Raw genomic sequence first — 20,475 nt, 5'->3', positions numbered from 1 at the left:
ATCGTTTTGATTCTGATCTTTGTTCTTTGATTAATTAAATATTTAACCCCTCTGGGCCTCTTGCCTCATTATTAAAATGAGATGATTAGATGGTGATGGGGGATAATGATAATAATAAAAATAATAATAGTTGACTTTGAGTGTTTGCTGTGGGCTAGGTAACTGTGCTGGGCACTGGCTGGAGGTTACATCCTCTAATCGTCACAGCGATGTTCTGAAGTCAGAAGTGTTATCCCCATTTACACTTGAAGAAACTGAGGCACAGAGAAATTAAGGGTTATACAGGGTTATAACAGGGTTATACAGGGTTATACAGCCAGTGACCGAGCAGAGCTGTGTTCAAACCCAGGGCTCTTGGTCAGGCTTCTGGGAGAAACTTTAATCACTCTGCTTTCTAGTTCAGTGGTTCTTTGAGATGCTATTTATAGGACAAGGCCTGTATTTTGAATTTTTGAGGAAGAAAAATTAGTTTTTCTGAAATCCAATTTTACATCATTCCTCCCAAGCTATTTTTAAATCCAGGAACTTGTATTGAAATGAAAGCTTTGCTCTCTTTCTTGCTTTTCCCCAAATGTGTTTGCATGTAAGGTTATTACTTGGTTATAGCAGTAGACTTTGGGAGGAAATCTGTCATTAATGCTCTTTGTTGTCCATTAGCAATGTGTTCTTGATGTCTGTCCCAGACGCAGATCAGGTGTCAGTTGTCAAGATGAAGATATTTTATATGCCTCTCCTTTCTTTTCTCCTGCAGCCAGGCCTTTGACTCTCTTTAGATGGTTGGGAAATTAAGCCTTTTTAAACATTTCTCTTTTTTGGGAAATGCTAAGTAACTACTTGTTACATGACTGTGAAAGCATTTAATGTAGTGTCTGGCATGTCATTCATTAAACTGTGGCCACACATTGAGCTAGAGGCTTGGGATACATTCGTGAGCAAAACACAAACCCTGCCCTAATGGAACATAAGGTCTAGGTGGAGGAGCAGGAAATTGATCAAAGTGATATTTACAAGCACTACAGATGCTCATAAAATATTTTCCATATTTTTATTATCATCATAATATTATACGGATGAGGAATTAACCTTTTATTTAAGCCCTCCCCAAGGTAATCCAAACCAAGATTTCCACTTCTTCCCATCACAACTCATTCAACACTATTCAGTCATACCTATAGCTGTTAGTGGGCTGATGATTTAATTTATCATCCAAATGACCACCCCTTTGAAAGTGAAAAGGAGGACTATTAATAATTATGCTGAGACAGTAGATGTAAACTGGGATTGTCCAAGGCAGACTGGAGTGAGTAGTCATCCTCCTTATTGGTATCTGAATTGGCCTCCTAATCTGAAACATTCTTTAATTGTGGTTAAGCTCTTTATGGGGGCGGGGGAGGGCGGGAGAGAGGGAGAGCTTGTGTGTGTGTGTGTGTGTGTGTGTGTGTGTGTGTGTGCGCGCGCGTGTGTGCGCGCGCACGCACCCATGCACAAATGGATCAGAAGTGTGTACCTGGTTTCACTGGAGGTTGGGGGGATTAAAGATCCTCCTCCTTACAGGAATTTATTTTCTAAGACATTATTTCTTCTTGGCTTTCCAATTTAATAACAAAACTGCTTCAACAAAACATCAAGTCAACTGAGAAATTGAGAGGTTTTCCTGGATGGACATTCTAAAGCAATAACTTTTTTTTTTTTAACTATCCATTGTGCCTTTATTTTTTAATTTTTTATTGGAGTATAGTTGATTTACAATGTTGTGTGAGTTTCAGATGTACAACAAAGTGAATCAGCTATACGTATACGTGTATCTACTCTTTTTTAGATTCTTTTCCCATATAGGTCATTACAGAGTATTGTGTTTTGGAGTTCCTAGTGTGTATGTGTGTCTCTCTCTTTCTTTTTATTAAACAGATTTCAGGGTAGCCTGTTGTTTTCTGTCCAGGGTAAAAAACAAAGGACCATAGGACCCATAATGATTGCAAAAATTAAACGGAAGGTGAAGTTTTTTGTGACCTGAACTTCTTAGAACGTGAAGACTTAGCACAAATAGAGCTGTCCAGAAGTATTAGAAAACCAGATTTGAGAATCTTTGCTCCCAAGGATCCAGGAGCATCTCAGATTTGATTGCCTAGCTAATTTTTTTTTTTTTTTTTTTTTTTTTGGTGGTATGCGGGTCTCCCTCTGTTGTGGCCTCTCCCGTTGCGGAGCGCAGGCTCCGGACACGCAGGCTCAGCGGCCATGGCTCACGGGCCCAGCCGCTCCGCGGCATGTGGGATCTTCCCAGACCGGGGCGCGAACCCGGTTCCCCTGCATCGGCGGGCGGACGCGCAACCACTGAGCCACCAGGGAAGCCCCTGCCTAGCTTCTTCTATATTGACTTTAATGAGTTGGAAGTCATTCCCAAGGGAATATCTTGAATGACTTTTTATCAACTGGCATTATCAATGTCTGTTGTCTAATAGTCAACAGAAATGATTGAGTCATCCCAGTTACAATTTTGAGTCATTCGTCTATGGATAGAATACACTTTATAAGCCTTTGAAAAAATGGCCATCAGAGCGGAGAAGGGGGAGGGTGTGTGTGGTGTGTGTGTATTGCATGCGTCCTGGCTTGAAGGGAAGCAATCGCCCCACAAAGCCTGCATTAAAAGGATGGTGAAACCCCAGAGTCTGCCCCTGGGTTCAGGCCTTGACGGTTGGCAGCTGGCCTTCAGGGTATAGACTGCCTCATCGTTTGGAATTTTCCTCTTGCCTCAACATAATGAGGTCAGTGCCTCAGTGTCTTGGAAATTGAAGCTCCTCTTGCCTGGGATGATTATTGGATGTGCAAACCGTGTTTATTGGGAGGCCCCTTTTGGATTTGCGGCATTAGAAAGGATTTACTGGAGGGTAGATTTTTTGGTGGGGGGGGGTCTTTTTTGTTTTTAACCTTCAAATCACTACATTATTGAAGGATGGTTTTGTCAGGTTATTTATAAACATTGTATGCATTTTATGTAAGTGGAAATTTGTCACGCTGTTATCATATATTTCTAGAAATCTCGATAGAGCCCAGGGTAGCCAAGTAGAAATTTAGCGAACTCAGCTGATTTATCCACAGTTCTGTTGAAACAGTTGAAAAGTAATACTGTAATAAAGTCTTTTAAATGTGTGCCTGTATGTCTCTTCCTCTCCCTCCCTCCCTCCCTCTCTCTCTCTCTTTTTAATAAGGAAAGTTCAGGGTAGCTCATTGTGACATTCTCTCATACTGCTACTGTCAGTTTTAGAAAACCGATGTCACTAAAATATGAAAGTACTGGGGTGTACTTGAAGGAAGTACTTTAAAGGTTACTAAATCCATTCTGCCAACCTGGTGGTGCTGGGGAAGCAGCTGTAGTTTTGAATCCATTTGACAGGAGGAATAAAAAGATTTGGCTTGAATAGCCAAGTCCTTGAACTCATGGTGCTTGCTATATTACACAGACAATATATATGAACTTAAAACTACACGATATATATGAACTTGAGACTTCTGCCGTGCAGAAACAAAATTTCGTGAGACAATACTTACTTTTATTACATTTGATGCATTCTGATATTTTTCTATTTTATTCTCTATTCCTTATTTCAATTGAAAAAAAAAGTTGGCTATGACCCATTAAAATGATTTCACTGCCCATTAATTGGTTGTGAGCTGAAGTTTAAAAAAATGAGCGTCTAAACAGCAGTTTTTGTGGGTGGGTGTGCATGTGTGAAGGCAAGGACCATGAAGTGATGTTTCCCTATCAGTGGTGTTAATAAGTGTAGCTATAATAAAACATCAACCGTTTAATTAGAATATTTACCATAATAGATGCTGTGGGATTGATTTCTTTGTGAAGAGTGCATTTTGTCTGCTAGGATGAAGTAACTGAGTGTTTGCAATCAGCCCAGACAAGGATCCTTACAATCCTTCTTGTTGATGTTAAATGGACTATTGAAATTGCATTTTGTCTGTGTGTCTTGGCTGGTAATGAGCACTGTTTTGTCATCGTTAGGGTTACCAGAACAGCTGTTAACACCCAAAGAATGCCTGCGAACACCCATTCAGTAGCAAGAAAACAAGGAATATTATAGTTTAACCCTTGTCTGTTCCATGTGATGTCAGATGCTAGGGGTCCTCGATCAAACTATAGAAAGGAATGTTCTTTTTGTCTTTGGTATCCATTGTTCTTTGCCATTTAGTAAACAGTGCTCCGGTTTTAGAGTATTTTATATTTTCCTCTTTAGAACACATCTCACACTTGAAAACAGGCTCTGTTTAAAAAGACAAAAAACAAAAAAGCCCCGAAAACAAGTGGAACTTCTTTCAGTATTAGAAAATACTATTGAATTAGCCTAACTAGCTTCATTTTTTAAGTTACCCTTTTGAGGATGTGTAATTTAAGTGACACAACATGCCTTTCGTGGGGGTGTGAGGTTTACACATTGGTGTTTTGCTCTCTCTCTCTTTTCTACCTTGTTGGGTTAGCATCTCCTTGAAGAGCACACCCTTCAGTGTCTCCTAGGCTGCATTGCTTCACCGAGACCATAAACAACTACAGCATAAAACTATTACCTTTGGAAATGAAGTCATGCAACTTTCTTAATTGCTGAACCCTTGTAATCCTGAAGGGGGTATATTTAAGTCTGTCCTCACTCACACACTTGCTAACACAAGCAAATGTGCCTGGACGTATAGGAAAAAAGTGAATCGCAGGGTTTCTTATTTTCTACTAATTCTGCATGGAATGTGCAGGAGCAGGAAGTAGCCAAAGTAGGAGTCATAATGATAGATTTGGAAAGGACCTTCGAAGTTAGCAAGTACAGAATATTTTTCAGTAGAGGAGGTTGAGTTCCAGAGGAGCTGGGATTTCTTCTTCCTAATAACTTCCTTTCCTTTCATCCCATGGCAGTAGACGGCTGCTAAAATGATCTTCCTGCAGCAAACGTGACATGCTTAAACTTCCTCTGGCAGCTTTCCATGCTTTTAGAATAAAGTTATGATTTCTAGAGGTCATACACAAAGGCCTTTGGGAACATACTTTCTGCTTGCCTTGGTAGCTTCTCTTGCCAGTTATATCCATTGTGCTTGTAATACTCCAATTCCTGTGTAGTTTTATCTCTTTGACCACTCTGGCTTTATCTCATTTAACGTGATATTCTCACTGCCTGGAAGGCACCCTCTACCCAAACAAACAAGTTATCTGATTCAGAGGCTTTCAATTTCTTTTTTTTCCTATGAATCCAGTGATGACTACGTTTTACATCATGACCCTATATATATATATATATATATATATATATATATATGAAATCTAAATAATTGTCATGAAACAATATTTATTCTTTTTCTGTCTGATGTGTTTAACTTTGATATTAACCATTCCTTCTATTTCTTTTTAAAAGATGCCGTTTGTCACCCGCTGAAGAGATTTCACATCCCTCTCTGTGCTGCCAGCTTCCTGCGGGAAGGTTGGAAACGTTTGGGGAATGTTTTTGGTTGCACTAATTAGTGCACCAGGGCACCAGGGATGCCAAGCACCCAATAGTGAGCAAGACTGTCTTGCATAACAAAGAACTGTCCTGCACAAAAGCCAATTGCATCTCTGTTGGGAAATAGTGCCGACATAACGAGTGAGACCAGAGATTGAAATAGCAGCTCTCTATAAAGTAATATCTGCCCTTTCCAACTTGGCACCACCGCCCTGCCTTTGGAAGTCTCTCTCTGGTCCCACGTTAGGTTGACCGTCTTCTTCCCTCGCTCTGCCACGCGGATCACAGCACTTACTTACTGCTTTGTTATTGCAGAGCACCCTTAGGATAAACACTCTGTCTTCTTTGTCTTTATCTACCTGGGACCCAGCATACAGTCAGTTGCAAACCTAATAGGTGCTCAGTAAAGAGAGAATGAAGAGGCTTGGCCCAGGGTCCTGCAAGTGGATAGCAGAGGCTGGAAAAACAACCAAAAAACAACAAGAAAGGCAACAAAACAAAATGCAAAAAACCTGCAGGTTTCCTGACTCTCAAGCCAAGCCAGTGCTGTGCATCACGTTATTTGGTTTGGGGCAAGTCCTTGCAGTCCAGTGCAGTTTTATCTAACACAAATAGGAAAAGAGGATTTCTAGCCACAGGATGAATTATTTTTTCCTGTGGGAGAAACGTGAAGAGGTAGTATCATATATATACTTATTTATAAAATGCCAACACAAGAATTGACATTTTAACTTATTGATACATACAGTAAAATATATACTTTTAGTATACAGTTCTAAGAGTTTTGATAAAGGTATACAATCATGTAACCACCAGTCAAAATCAAGATATATAGAGCATTTCCAGTGGGCCAAACTTTCCCTTTGTAGCCAACCTTTCTCCTAACCCATCCATTTATACTTAGCATTGCTGGGTCATAGTCATAAGTATATGTTTAATTTTATAAGAAACTGCCGAACTGTTTTCCAGAATGGTTGTACTGCTAGCAGTGTATGAGAGTTCCAGTTCTTCTATATCCTCACTAGCACTTGTTATTGTCAGATTTTTTTTTCATTTTAGCCATTCTAATAGCTGAGTGCTATCTCATTGTGATTTGATTTGCATTTCCCTAATGACTAATGTTGAACATCTTTTTATGTGCTTTTTGCCATTTGTGTGATCTTCTTTGGTGAAGCACCTATTTAAATATTTTTGTCCATTTAAAAATCAGGTTTCTTTTCTTATTGAGTTTTGAGTGTTCTTTCTGTGTTATAGATACAAATCCTTTATCCCATAGTGTTTTGCAAATGTTTCCTTCCAGTTTGTTTTGTATTTTTTCATTTTCATAACAGTGGCAATAGAGCTTTGGAAGTTTTTAATGGAAAAATGCTAAAAGGTTCTAAAACAGGGGTTTTAATCCGTGAAAGTAGAAGATCATAAAATGAATTAAACATTTTTCTCTCTATCTCCTGTAGCCAAAACTTTTTACTGTATTTTTATTATTTTTTAATATTTGAAGACTAAATACTAGGATATTCAAATACCTTAAACAGATAATGACTTTACAAGGTGGTAACTTTTCTTGGCAGTGATTAACATTTATCTTTTAAGCGACAGTATGGTTGTTGTAGCAGTTCTCCTCTTAAGGATTGCAAGGCTTGGAGAATCAAGTTTTGGATCTGTCCGCTGGGAAGCACTGAGCCTTTGGCCTTGAAACACCAGGGAAGATGCCAGATAGTATGGAGCCAATTTATCCTGCTGCCTAAAATGGGAGTAGAGATATTTCACATGGTGTCAGAAGGGTGTCCATCATGCCATCTAGTTGGATTCTAGCAGTGCAAAAGCATGTAAGGTCAGAAAAATATCTCTAGAGCAAAATCGGACTAAAATGGCATCCATACCATTTTGGCCCCATTTCTGCAGTGTAACTAAAGAGCAGTATCTTTACACATATGTAGCTGTTCTTTTTTTTTTTTTTTTTTTTTGCGGTACGCAGGCCTCTCACTGCCGTGGCCTTTCCCGCTGCGGAGCACGGGCTCCAGACGCACAGGCTCAGCGGCCATGGCTCATGGGCCCAGCCGCTCCGCGGCATGTGGGATCCTCCCGGACCGGGGCACGAACCCGCATCCCCTGCATCGGCAGGCGGACTCTCAACCACTGCGCCACCAGGGAAGCCCTGTAGCTGTTCTTATTGCTTCCAGAATGCAAGAATGCATTTTAGAAAGGTTAAACTTAATTACACATTGCAACAATGTCTCAAGCAGTAATAAGAATAGAGTGGAGTGATGGATTTTAATTAAAAGAAAGTAAAAAAGAGAACTGTGAATATATCTTTTGATATAAAAGCTTCACCATCCTAGCACAGTGCCTTGCACCTATGTGGATAATTGGGTGCTTTGTACATATTTGTTAAATGAGTGACAGTATATCTCCTTATCTCTGGAAAAGAGACTTAACTAACCTCTTTTCTTTTTGGCACGGTGACTTCCAGGTGTGAAGTTCCCCTCCCATGATGTATGGCCTGCCAAAAATAGCATTGAGATATATTGAGTACTTATGCTTTCATTAAAATATATTTTCAGAGAATTTTTTTTCCATTTTGCAAATGAAGAATCTTAGGCGTCAAGAGATACATATGTTCAGAACGATAGCATTTCATGTTGGCAAAAATACATACCATCCAGAGAAAAAGAACCTGGAATGACACCCATGAAATAGGACAGTGGTTATTTCTGGGTATTGATATTGTGGATGCTTTTCCCTGTATTTCAGTTCTTTAAAAACAGTGAACATAGGTTGCTTTGTTATTATAAAAGTAGGGAGCAAAAGAGATCACTTGCCCAAAGATACGGAACCCTGTCAGAAAAGAAATTAAACTCTACGTAAGCTTTGTCTAGAACTTTGGTGGTGTATGTGTTATTTACACTACTTGTGCGTGAGAGAGACATTCCCTTCCAATGTGTTCTACCCAGGGCATTTTTCAAATTTAGTTTTAGTTTTTTTGTTTTTGTTCAGACAGTAGACATCTGTTAATTGGAGAGCGGCCTGAAAATTTTTGGTGGATGACAAGACCCTAGGAAAGTCATTGGAATAGTATTAGTTCTTAATCATTATCAGCATGTGTCTGTTGAGTTTAAGGACATCACCACCACTTTCTGGAGAATATATTAGAGAATGATGTTTTCTCTAGAACCTGTTTGTAATTTATTAAACATAATTTATCAACTTCTCAGACTGCCGGGTAATATTTGACTTACTATTAACATTATGGCAGCAGCAGTGCAGTTTTATCTAACACAAATAGGAAGGTTTATTCAAAGTTAGATAACATGGGTCAATCACAGTATATTAAAATTAAATAATTCCATGGCAAAAGGCCCAGACCAGCAAGCATGTGGTGGCAGAATCCACGGTGGTACACGCTGGGCCATCAGCAAACAGGTTAGGCTCGCTCTGGGAGCATTTTACAGGGATTTTAAAAGGTACCTTGTTGAAACATGATGTTCCTCTCTACTCTGTAGATACTTTAATATTAATGAATTTTTATGAGGGGAAAAAAAAGATGAGAATTTAAGCACTGGGGAGATTTAGCAGTTTCAGTTAAACAGTTGCACCATTTCACTGTTAATTTTGAAATCAGTGACTGCTGGTGTTGGAGCATTCACCTTTATTTTCCTCGTGGGGTGATGTGCTTTTGCATTTTTTATCTCTGTTGTAGAAATTGGGGAATATTGCATTGGGTGTGATATGCAGGCGTGTGCCCTGTACCAGTTGGTGTACCTTGAAAGGCCCAACTATAAAGAAATCTGTTAGGGAACCAGTATGTATAGAAAAGATACGTTCAGGCATTTCCCCCCTACTAAGCGAAAGCTCTAGGTTCTGTCCCCTGCTTCATCACTTACCCCACTGGAAGTCCTCCTGATCTTTTTGAAAATGGCTCTTGTCTTTCCTGTCCTTCTAACGATTTCCTATAAGAATGTAATTTCCTCCCTCCATCCCTTCTCCGTCAAGAACTGGGCTTCAACTTTTTTTCTTTTAAAACAAAGTACTTGATCTCAAAGAGCTCTTCTATCTTAACAGCTTCGACTCCTGGAGTTCTGGAGTTTAGAATCCAGTTTTGTAGTTAGGAACAACTCCAGGTTCTAGACCTTCTGCGCCATTTAGTGTTTCCCTTGTGCAAAAGTGGTTTCTTTTCTGGGAAGGAAGGCCACCAAAGGCGTTGAGATTCTTGGCCTGCTGGCTCTCTGTCCACTAGATTCACACAGCTTCCAGGAGCAGCCAAAACACGGAGGATGATGAGATAACACCTGTTACTTATTTAGCTTCTTATATGTGAGGACTTTTTCTGATCTTCACAGCATTCTACAAGGTTTAGTTACTACTTCGTCCATTTATCCAAATGAAGAAGCTAGGACTCAGAAAAGGTGAACAGCTTGCCCAAGATCACAGAGCTAGTGCTGGTGAATTGATAGGTAAGCCTTGGTCTCCCAAGCCTGCACCCTTCCATCCATGCTGGGCTGGCTTCAAGTAAGGCCTTCAGTTCTCTTGAAATCACTCTTCAGAGGTGTTTATGAGTTGGTGGTGCCCTGACCTTGTAAGATTATTTTGTTTTCTATGGTACACTTATTTGCTTTGTAGGAATGCAGGATGGTAGATCTCTGGGTTTAATTACAGATATTCCTGGCAAGATTGTGTTGCTCATAATGAATGTCAAGGCACTGACCTAGAGGTGTTACCTTCTAGCTGAAAATTTTCTATACCACTTTTTTACTTATGTATTTTAGTAATTTATAGGCATATGAGCCCGATATATGTGTAATTATTGGCTTAGGACTTCCATTTGTAAATGGTTACAGTTAACTCATCACCCCCAGCATCCTTTCCAGCCTCAAACTCTCTTGCCGATATTGGTGATGTCAGGTCTGGAATATACTCTTAAGGCCGTCTGTAGGTTGTTTATCACCATTAGTCCTCATTATTTTAAATGAGTACCCACCCACCTTATACTCTGTAACTACATGTTTCCAGAGCTTCTCTGGAGATAACATCTTCCAGGTCCCCCCTCCCTTTCTTTTATTTATTTACATTTTTCTCTTCCTTGTTCACAAATGCTTTGTAACTGAGGCCTAGAAAATATGATGGAAAACACCTAGAAAGATAGAACTCTGAGTCTGTGAAATTCAGATCAATTTGGAAACAAGTGTTGTTTCTGAACCTGAAGCTTTGAAACAAAACCTCACCACGTGTTTAACACATATTAGTTTGTAAATATGGAGTCCCACTAATTGCATTTATAGCTCACAGCAAAGCTACCTGTTACGTCTTGTTACTCTGAGGGGGAGAAAATGAGGGAGTTATATAGATGTATGCATTTTAAAAAACTGGAATGCAGGGAAGAGTGGTATAAATTCTCTCATAATTATGTGTCTTTTTCTGGTGAGGCAGTCAGTCAGTTTTTCTGTTGCTGTTATACTCACCTGAATTCAGGTGTGCCAAACTTAAGAGGAAACAGTATGGAGTGCCTCCTTTTGTAAAGTAATAAATTATGGTTGTCCTTTCTCCTTTTATTGGAATGACTAAAGAACACCAAAATTGTGTGATGTTTTACAGAATCACTGCTTACTCATCATTATTTTGCTTTTCAACGTGAGTAAAAGTTTTGTTGTATTCTTAAGAGTGAATTTATTGGTTAAGGTCAAATGTGCTCCAGTGGGAGTGACTCAGTAGTTTTATAATGGCAAACTAGTAGTCTTCAAATTTTGCGTTATGGTAAATTTTTCAGAAACATGCCTTTTCCATCAATTGAACCTCATATATCTTCATCAGGGAGGATGAGCCCCTCCATGAAAACTACCAAAAAAAAGAAAAAAGTGAATCACAGAAGTATATAATGTCGGGCCAGGAAGCCCCCCCAATCAATCAGTTCAACTCCTCCATTTTACAGATGAGCAAACTGAGGCCCAGGATGAAACAATATTCCATCTGACCCCTATTTGGGTGCTATTTCTCTCGCACCTTGCTCCAGTGTTTATGAAAAATGAAGGATTCCCCCTCCCCCTTCTCCAGGGATAATGATAGCTGATTAAATTAGTATCAGGGCCTGCATTTAAAAATAATAATTCCTTGAAAAGTATATTAATTTTGTTTTTCTTGTAAGTTATCTTTAGTAGAATTTGAGTTGTTTTTAATGATAGACAATTTTGGAATGCATGTGAATCCGTTTGGTCTTGGGATTCGTCTCCAGAGAATTTTCAGAACTTTGTTTCTTCAATGGCTAAAGCTATTTATAGTTCTTTTTTTTAATCATCAAGCAGAAGCTCTCTTCCTGAGATTCACTGATGATTGTGCCAAGGTCTTGGAGGCAGTATCCCTCTCTCTTTTTAACCTTGGTAGGACTCAGGATTTGCTTTATGTCTTAACTACTTACTGGAGCAAAGCAGCAGGATTCAAATGATATTTTAGAAGACTCAGAGTTTGGAGTTAAGATCTTGGACTGTGGAGCTCACATTTCCTGTTACACCACTTGTTGGTGGCCTCAGGGAGGTTACTTTGCCCCAGTAAGCCTTGGTTTCCCCAATCGTAAAGTGAGATTTGATATGCAGTCTTATCCCATGATCAGTATTCTCAACATGTTAGCTGCTGCTGCTGTTTTTGCAACTGCCATTCTTATTATTCCCAAGCCAAGAAGTTTTCCAAACCTGCCTTGGGAAAGGCTAGTAAGAAGAGATGCCAAGTACCATTTCTAAATGTTCGTGAGAGGAAAGGTGGGGAGAAGGGACTCACTCACCTACCTTGATACTCAAGGTATCAAGGTGTCCTTTTAAAGGAGATTTTTACCTGACCAAAGTAGTGAAAAGAACAGTGGTATTGTTGTCGGCTGGTTTTTGTGTGCTTGATGTCTCTTCCACCTCCGTACACTATTATGTCTAATCCAGTTGTGGGAAAGTCACACGTGTGAATTTTCATGGTGGTTTCTAGAAAGGAGAGACCTGTGGGCTGAGCCAGAGAATTTAACAGCAAATAAGAGGCAGAGGCATCTGGGTAAGGCAGGCAACCCAGAGCCTGCGGGGGCTGTCTCTGGTGAGGCTGCCTTCAGCTGCCTTTCACAGTGTCCAGATTAAGTAGAGTGTGGAAGGAGAAAGCCAGTTCAAAAGGCAGCTGCCAGGGAAGAAGGAAATGGTTAATAAAGAATTTTTTTCAGCTGCTTGAACTAGTTAATTGTCAAGTGATATCGTCGAGTGAGTACCCTCCTCGCTGCTGCCTCTTTAAGGAAAAACTGGAAATGGACCGCATACCTGTCATGTATGCACTTGTTTGCAACCTGCATCTGTTCATAGGCTAAAAATGAAATCTACTTACAGCTATTACCTGGAGGACTTTTATAGGTTTTGCAGAAAATACGACTGGGGTACAGTTAGGACCTGTTTTATTATCCCTGACAGTGGCTTAAGAAGCCACCCGTACCTGCAGATCTCTTTTATCAAGTTCTGGGTATTCATTTGTTTATTTTTATCAGGTACAGCACTTTGAATACCAGAGCAATGAAAAGCCACACCGGCTCACTCATTGTAGGTCTTTGGAGACATTTTTTTCCAAAAATACTTAAAGGGTGAAAACCCAGGATCTGGGTATGTTATAAATGATGGGACGTAATGTATAATAAAAGATTTAACTTTTCTGTTTTCTGAGCATTGCATTCTGAAGCTAAATTATGACTATTCCTACGTCTGTCTTCTCTGCTCATGTTTCTTGCTTCTTTACAAAATTTCAGCGCCTAATTATTTTTCTGTTGACTTAAGTGCTTTAAGTCTAATATCACTTAGTTAACAATCTTCTTAACTTTGTTTTCCAGGGATATCAGCATGAACAACATTACTCAGTTACCAGAAGATGCATTTAAGAACTTCCCTTTTCTAGAGGAGCTGTAAGTATTCTTTCGAGAAATGTTTTCTGTTTGTTTGTTTGTTTCTCCTGTTCTCTTTTGGAGCTCTAATGACAGAGATAGTCTACTGTTTCTCAGGGGGCACTCAGAGAGCTTGGTTCAGTGGCCTTTGTACAGAGAAAATCATATGTTTTGGGGCAAAACAAATTTGAGTTTTTAAGAAGTATGATGGCTGAAGTTATTTTTGAAAGCCAGAACGAAAAATGCTACTTCCATAGGACTTTTTTGCCGCAATTATTATGACCATGAATGCTGCAGTGACACAGGTTAATTACAGTGTTATCCCAAGATAACAAGGCTGCAGTATAATTACCATGGTTGCCACAGGAGTTGCTGTGTGGATAACAGAACCATAAAGAATAATCCAAAGTATTTCAGGGTCATGAAGTGGCAGACAACCTCTACGTGAAGGAGCAGAAAACTGTCTCCTTGGACATTGGCAGGTGGTCTTGGGGGTTGAGATGAGGACATGGAGCATCTTACGGGTCTCTGAGAACACCTTTAACATTAAGGCTGTTTCCGAACTTGGCAGTGACATCTCACTGCCAATTAAATTTCCAATTTTGGAAACTGTTAAACAGTTTAAAATTTCCAATTTAACAGTTTACATGGGGGAAAATTTCTTTCCACCTGTTATAAGCTCTATTTTGTTTTGCTCTCCACACTTATTTGAAGTTCATCATCAAAATAAGCACTTTTAGATTTTATAGGAATTGGGAACGATAGATTTTAAGAATCCAGGTTAAAAAAATAAAAGCAGAGTTGACTCAAGTTAAATGGAGGCTTTTAAAAACGGCTAAGCCAGTGGGTTATGTAATATGTAGAGGCAAGAAGGTGACAGTTTGATGGTAAGAACATCAAAGAGCTCTGGCCCTGAAGGAATCTAAATTCATATTAGGGATTGTCCCCTACAGCCAGCTGTTGAGTATTAGATCCAAGTCAGTGACTGTCTCCTATCTTAACTCAGGCCCCTCCCGGCACATGGGGAACAGGAATCAAATATAAGCCAAGCAGGTTGTGCTCGCCGCTTCTGACAGAGTATTGAAACAGCAGTTAAGGATTTAGTGAAGTTAAGAAGTTTTTCTTCCCACACTGCTTAGTTGAACATAATGTTCCCACAGAAAAAATTGGACAGAGATTATTTGCCACTTCCAAGCTTGTGAACTGGGTCAAGTTACTTAACCTCCCTCTGTTCAGTTTCTTTGTCTTTAAGGTGCAGATAAGACAGAATGAATTAAATAGATGTTAAATACTTGGGACAGTGCATGAAGCAGAGTGAGTGTTATGTAAATGCTGGCTGGTATTTATCTCACTATTTAAAAAGTGCCTAAAGGGGAAACAAAGCTGCAGCCTATATACCAACTGTTGCCATTGGTACAAGGTTTAAATGTATGTTTTACTTTATTTTTTTCTTGAGTGAACGTTGATTCTTTTGTAAGAAATAGCTCTTCAGTTTTAATTAAACATTTAAATTCAATGAAAAAGCAGTGAACTATGTATTTGAATCCCTCACTTCCCACCCACCCAATCAAGCTCTAGGATGCTTCACCTATTTCTTTTTATTTCACGTACAGTTTTAGACTTTAGGATTAGTCTCCCTTTACAGAAGTAATTATACAGCGAAAGGCCATTAATGAGCAGTTGTTCAGCCGTTGTATCACCACCAGGGATGTGAGATGCACCGGGTGGGAAACGGAGAAGCCCTCCTTGCTGTGGGTGGGCGGTGTGTGCCGACCAGTTTGTCGATGCCTTTGGTCGCCAGCCAGCGCACTCGGAGGGATTTGGTAGTGGGTGCCTGGATGCGGAGTCCGCCCTGGTTAATCTCTGCTTTGTGAAGTTCGCATCTTGGATTTCTTAAAATCTCAAATGACCGAGCATATGTCGAGCTCATGAATTCTGTCAACCGAGAGTTTTAATTGGAACCAAATTGGATTTGACTGCCAGTCCTTTGTAGGAGGTCATGTTCTCTCTGCATTCTGCTTATGGCAGTGAGGAAGCCCATCAAATCAAGTCTGTACAGCTTCTCCAAATACTGTATGGGATTTCAAAAATGAATTCAGTCAGAAGAGTTGATGGTTAATTTTACGGAATTCTTCAGAATAGTCTTGAATATGCTGGGAATACTTAAGGCATTCAAGGGAATTTCTTTTCTATGTTAATAGAATCAGGGTAAAAAGCCCATGTTTTTTCTTTATAAAACACTGCAGTTGAGTTCGACATTCCAAAATGATGCTGCATGAGTATTGTAATATTTCATAAACAGCGTCACCCTTTGTCCAGAAGTCATCTGGAAGTCATTTAAGCGTGATTGTGAAGCTAAAGTGCCCTGAGCAGAAATGAGTGATTTACTGAGGACTTTTTTTTTTTTTCCCCATGATAGTTAATAAGGTGCACTTTACAAGATGTGACTGGTTTGGCCGAATTTTATATGATAATCCAGAATGCTGGGAATATTGGGTGGAATCACTCTCCAACTTAATAAGTGTTTGTAGATACTTACACATTCACTTATTCTTTCGACAAACACTGAATCCTGCTCTGTGCCAGGTCCTGTGGTCGGTACCAGGGATACCGAGACAAGTAAGTATGGTGTTTGTCCTTGGAGCTGACAGTTTGTCTAGAGCTGTGCTGTAGCCACAGGTGGTTATTTAAATCTAGATTTACAAAAATTAAAATTAAATTAAAAACCCAGTTCTTTAGTTGAATTAGCCATCTTTCATGTGCTCAGTAACCACCTGTGGCTAGTGGCTATTGTGATAGGCAGTGTGGATAGAGAAAGTTTCCATCATTGCAGAAAGTTCAGTTGGATAACATGGGTCCAGAGGAAGAGGTGGAACCAACACTTGGTGCGACGTGGTAAAGACTGTCCAACAAGTGAATGCTGGGTCAGCAGAAGCCTGAAATGACCTGTTTACTTGAGACTGGAGGATTTGGGAAAAGCTTTCCAGCATAGCTTCAGCTGAGTCTTGAAGGACACGTGGGAATTAGCCAGGTGAGGATGGGTAGTAAGGGAGCTCCAGGAAGAACCTTACAGCATGCGCAAAGGCATGGAGGTAGACATTTCAGAAGTGTTAGGACACTTACGAAGCGTTAGGAGGTTGTTAGTTATTCCAGTTGAAATACAGAAAAATGTGAAATACTGAAAGGTAGAGAAATGTTAGGAGATGTGGCCGCCAGATCATCAGGGGGCTTTTTAAGCTAAGGAGTCTAGTTATCCTGAAGGAGTTGAATTGGATATGAGGGTGAGCGATAGGGAGGCGACTAGGATTCTTTGTCCTGAATGACTAGATTCCATTCACTGATTTTTTTTTCCCCCTTCTTTCTCTGGGTATCTAAAAACATAGGGTCTGGCCCTGAATTCAATCCATAAAATGTCTAAAATCTTGGGACAGTCTCTTGATTTTCACACCTCAGTTTCCTACTCTTTAAAATGGGACTCTTCACAGTAGCATTGTAAAGGGAAGAGGGGATTATTTATGTAAAAGTGCTTTGTGACCATGAAGTGCTACACTGACATGAGTAATGTAAATTTCACTAATCCCCTTAAACATTGCAGTCTTTCTTGAAGTATTTGGGGGAGAGGTTGTTTTGCCTGGAGATGGGAGTTGGAGTGGGCCGATATAGGTTTCTGTTAGCGACGTGAAAGGAAAGGCAGAATTTTTGGAAAATATTAATTTAGCATCCACAGGATTGGTTGTCTGATGTGATGCCGCCACAACTATTTTTGGCTCTCCTTGGGACCTGTCAGGGCATTGGTAGCCATTTAGGGAATGGCTGAAATGTGGAGTTGTGAAATTGATTTAATTAGAAACAGCAGAAGGAATATACAACTACTTTTCTGTAGGCTCCCAGGGAGAAATCCATGGATGTTACTTTGAGCTTAGATGTTGCAACAGCAGTGGAAACCGTTGCCAGCTTTGGCACTTGCACAGTTATTGTTTAATACATACTATAAGACTGGGCTAGTTCTATCCATTTCAAAATGTACTTTGACTTTGGAACTGTTTGCAGTGCTAAAGTGAAAATTAGGTCTCTGAGTACTTGTTTTTTTGGTGCGTAGGACAATTAATTCTAAGTAGAGGCATTACTTTACAGAAGAGGACTAGTAAGTAATTTGAACAGGGAGATACAGAGTGGGTCAAAACTAAAAATTTTAAATACTTTAATTTAGCCAATACTTACATATAAGACTGTATACACACACATACATGCACACAATATTCAATGTGTGTACATTTTTTTCTGAGCCATTTGAAAGTAAGTTGTAATCATAATTTTCCTTTACCTCTAAATAGTGCATTGTTTATTCCAAAAACACAAGGACGTTTGCTTAAATAATTGCAGTACTGTTGTCAAACTCAGAAAACTAGCATTGATATGTATTATCTGGTCTGTAATTCTTATTCAGATTTGATAGCTGTTCCACTAATATTCTTCATAGCAAAAAAAATTCTGGTTCAGGATACAATTTAGAACCACAAGTTGCACCTGGTTGCTGTCGTGCTAATCCATTTTGAATTTCTAAAACTATGTTTTGTGGTCTCTATTTGAGTTACTGCCTATAATTAAAATTGGTCAAGCCCGGCAAAAGGAAATTATTTTAGGGTTCAATAGAAATAATAATGGCAGCCAACATTTATTGAGAGTTTATTATGTACTAAAAACTTAGTGCATACTATCTGGTTTAATGTTCACAAGACCCCTGTCCCGATGAGGTAGATAAAATTTATCATCACCCTAATTTATAGATGAGGACATGGAGGTTTTAGAGAGGTGAAAAACTCTCTGGGTCATATAGTAAATAGCAGAGCCAGGAGTTGAGTACATGTCGATCTGATTCAAGTCTTTCCTCTTAATTTCTAAGCTATGATACTGCCTCAAGAGGCACAGGATTGGAAGGAAGCTTAAGAGGACATCTATTTACTATCGTCTACAATTCTAAGTATGTCCACAGCTAACCATCAAAGGTGGTTGGCTGCCCAACATTTCCCTTAGTAATAAGTTCATTGAACAAAACACTCGTTAACAAGGTCTTCCTAGAAAGAGGTTTTCTGGTCTAGCCACACCATCTTATAGATGAGAATATCAAGGCTCAGAAGTAGATGAGTGACTTGTTCCAAGTGCTGCAGTGAGTGTGTATCTGAGCCAGAATTAGACCTACCTAGTTCAGTGCCATGTCCACAATATCCTGTCACCTTTCATATCTCTGAGATGCATAAGTAGTCTCAAATAGTCTTACTGGGTTGTTTAGAGTTCTAGAAAATAGCTGACGATTGTTCTCTTCCAGTACTTACAAGGCATTTCCTTTGCTTCCAAACTAATGTTTGACTTGCTTAACATTTACTCCCTTGATGAAGGCTTCTCAGATAAGTTTTATTAACTGCAATAATTTCCCCCAAAAGGCAAGAGAGTTCCTCAGTCACTCCAGTGATATTTGACAGTTAAAAATATTACATTCTTTGAAGCATTCTCTTGTCCCACTTTTTAGTGCTCTGATAGGATGACTTGGTAGCGGTGATCCCTACACTTGCTGTTGGGAAGTACATAATCATCTCACAGAGGAGTATCAATGCTCTGATTCATACATTCCCTGTGTGTCATGTGGAGAGCTCTCAGATTAGGTTATAAGGACAAAAAGAGAAATGGAGGGACCTTGTACTAATTGGCCCTACTGTGTACCAGATAGGCCCTCCTAGAACAACCATTGTTTTGTTTTAACTCATAAAACTCTGTAAGCTATATTTATTCCCATTTTGCTGATGAGGAAGCTGAGTTTTTCCTCAGAGAGGTTGAGTAACTTTCCCAAGATCACACAGCATGTTAGTAATGGGCCTGGTAGATGTGGAAAGGATGAGGAAAGACTTATTAGACAATCCATTGATTCACCAAACTTGTGTTAGGTAAAGCGCTATGTGCAGTGTTGAATTAAACTGGGATTCTTGCCTTCGAGAGAGATGAGTGAATGGTGTTTTTATGGGAGTTCAAAGGAGAAGGGAAATAACTTCTAGCAAAAAAGATTAAGGAAGGCTTCATCAGAGAGCTGGCATTTCTGGAGAGCCTCGAGGGATAGTAGGAGTTATTCATGAGGAGATGTGGATGAAGGAGGATGAGCAAAGATATGGCGACAGACTGGGATAGGGAGGAGGAATGCTGTGGTTTGAGTTTAGGGCTGAATTCCTGAAAGGAAATTATGGGAAAGAAACCTTGAAAGGAGTTCAGGGCCAGGCTGAGGACCTTTCTTGGCAGGCTCATGGAGGAGTGTCAAGTTTTGAGTGGCTATGGAAGTTTTTTGAGCTAGGAAATGACTTGATCAGATGTGACCTTCCATCAGTATAATCTTATAGCAGAGGTTAGGATGCCTGGGATTGAGAGAGTGTAGGAGACAGATGAAGATGATAATGGCAATATCCAGGTGAGACTTGTGAGACTCTGAACTAGGGTAGATAAGAGGCAGTGAGAGAGAGGAGGGAACTCAGCCAAAGATGTTATGGGAATAGAAGCAAGAAGACATCTCAGCTGGGATGACGGGGTGTCATTGATAACACTTCATTTTTAGATTACCAGGAGTCTGGTGGTGCTTTGACAAAATGAAAGACCATGCAGAAAGAGAAACTGTTTCAGAAGAGAAGACAGCATATGCAGTTTTTGAACATACATCTTGAATTTAGGTGAGAGGTGGGTAGAGGTGTCTGGAAATATAGGTGTGGAGTTGAGACTAGAGATTTATGTGTGTGGAGTATAGAATGGAGTTTCATGGGTATAGATTTTAGAGTCTTTTATTTTGAGGGGATTACTGGAAACATTAGGTTGAAAGAGCTTGCCAAGGGAGAGAGGGTAGAAGGAAAAGGAAGGAGGCCAGAGACAACTTGTTGGGAAAAACTTGAATCAGGGTGTGGGAAGAAGACCGAGCGCCAGAGGAGGAGGAGAACTAGGGCAGAACTGTGCCCGGGGAGCTGCAGGAGGGGAGGTTTTTCACAAGAAATGAAGGATCAACACTGAAAGGTGCCCCACAGCCAGATTATGAGAAAAGGCCTTGAATTTAAGTTTTTTTTTTTTTTTTTTTTT

General features: G+C 39.8%; 1 protein-coding gene across 1 annotated transcript in view; it reads left to right on the top strand.

Moving 5' to 3' along the window:
• Positions 1–20,475, top strand: part of LGR4 (leucine rich repeat containing G protein-coupled receptor 4) — a 96,740-nt gene that overhangs the window by 37,510 nt on the left and 38,755 nt on the right. Inside the window, exon 2 of the mRNA XM_007117349.4 lies at positions 13,321–13,392. Coding sequence (XP_007117411.1) covers positions 13,321–13,392 — 72 coding nt within the window. The remainder of the gene's footprint in view (positions 1–13,320; positions 13,393–20,475) is intronic.

Source organism: Physeter macrocephalus, chromosome 16 (genome assembly GCF_002837175.3).
Source record: "Physeter macrocephalus isolate SW-GA chromosome 16, ASM283717v5, whole genome shotgun sequence".
In the NCBI taxonomy this organism is placed as follows: Eukaryota; Metazoa; Chordata; class Mammalia; order Artiodactyla; family Physeteridae; genus Physeter; species Physeter macrocephalus.
This window is presented reverse-complemented; position numbering and strand designations above follow the sequence as displayed.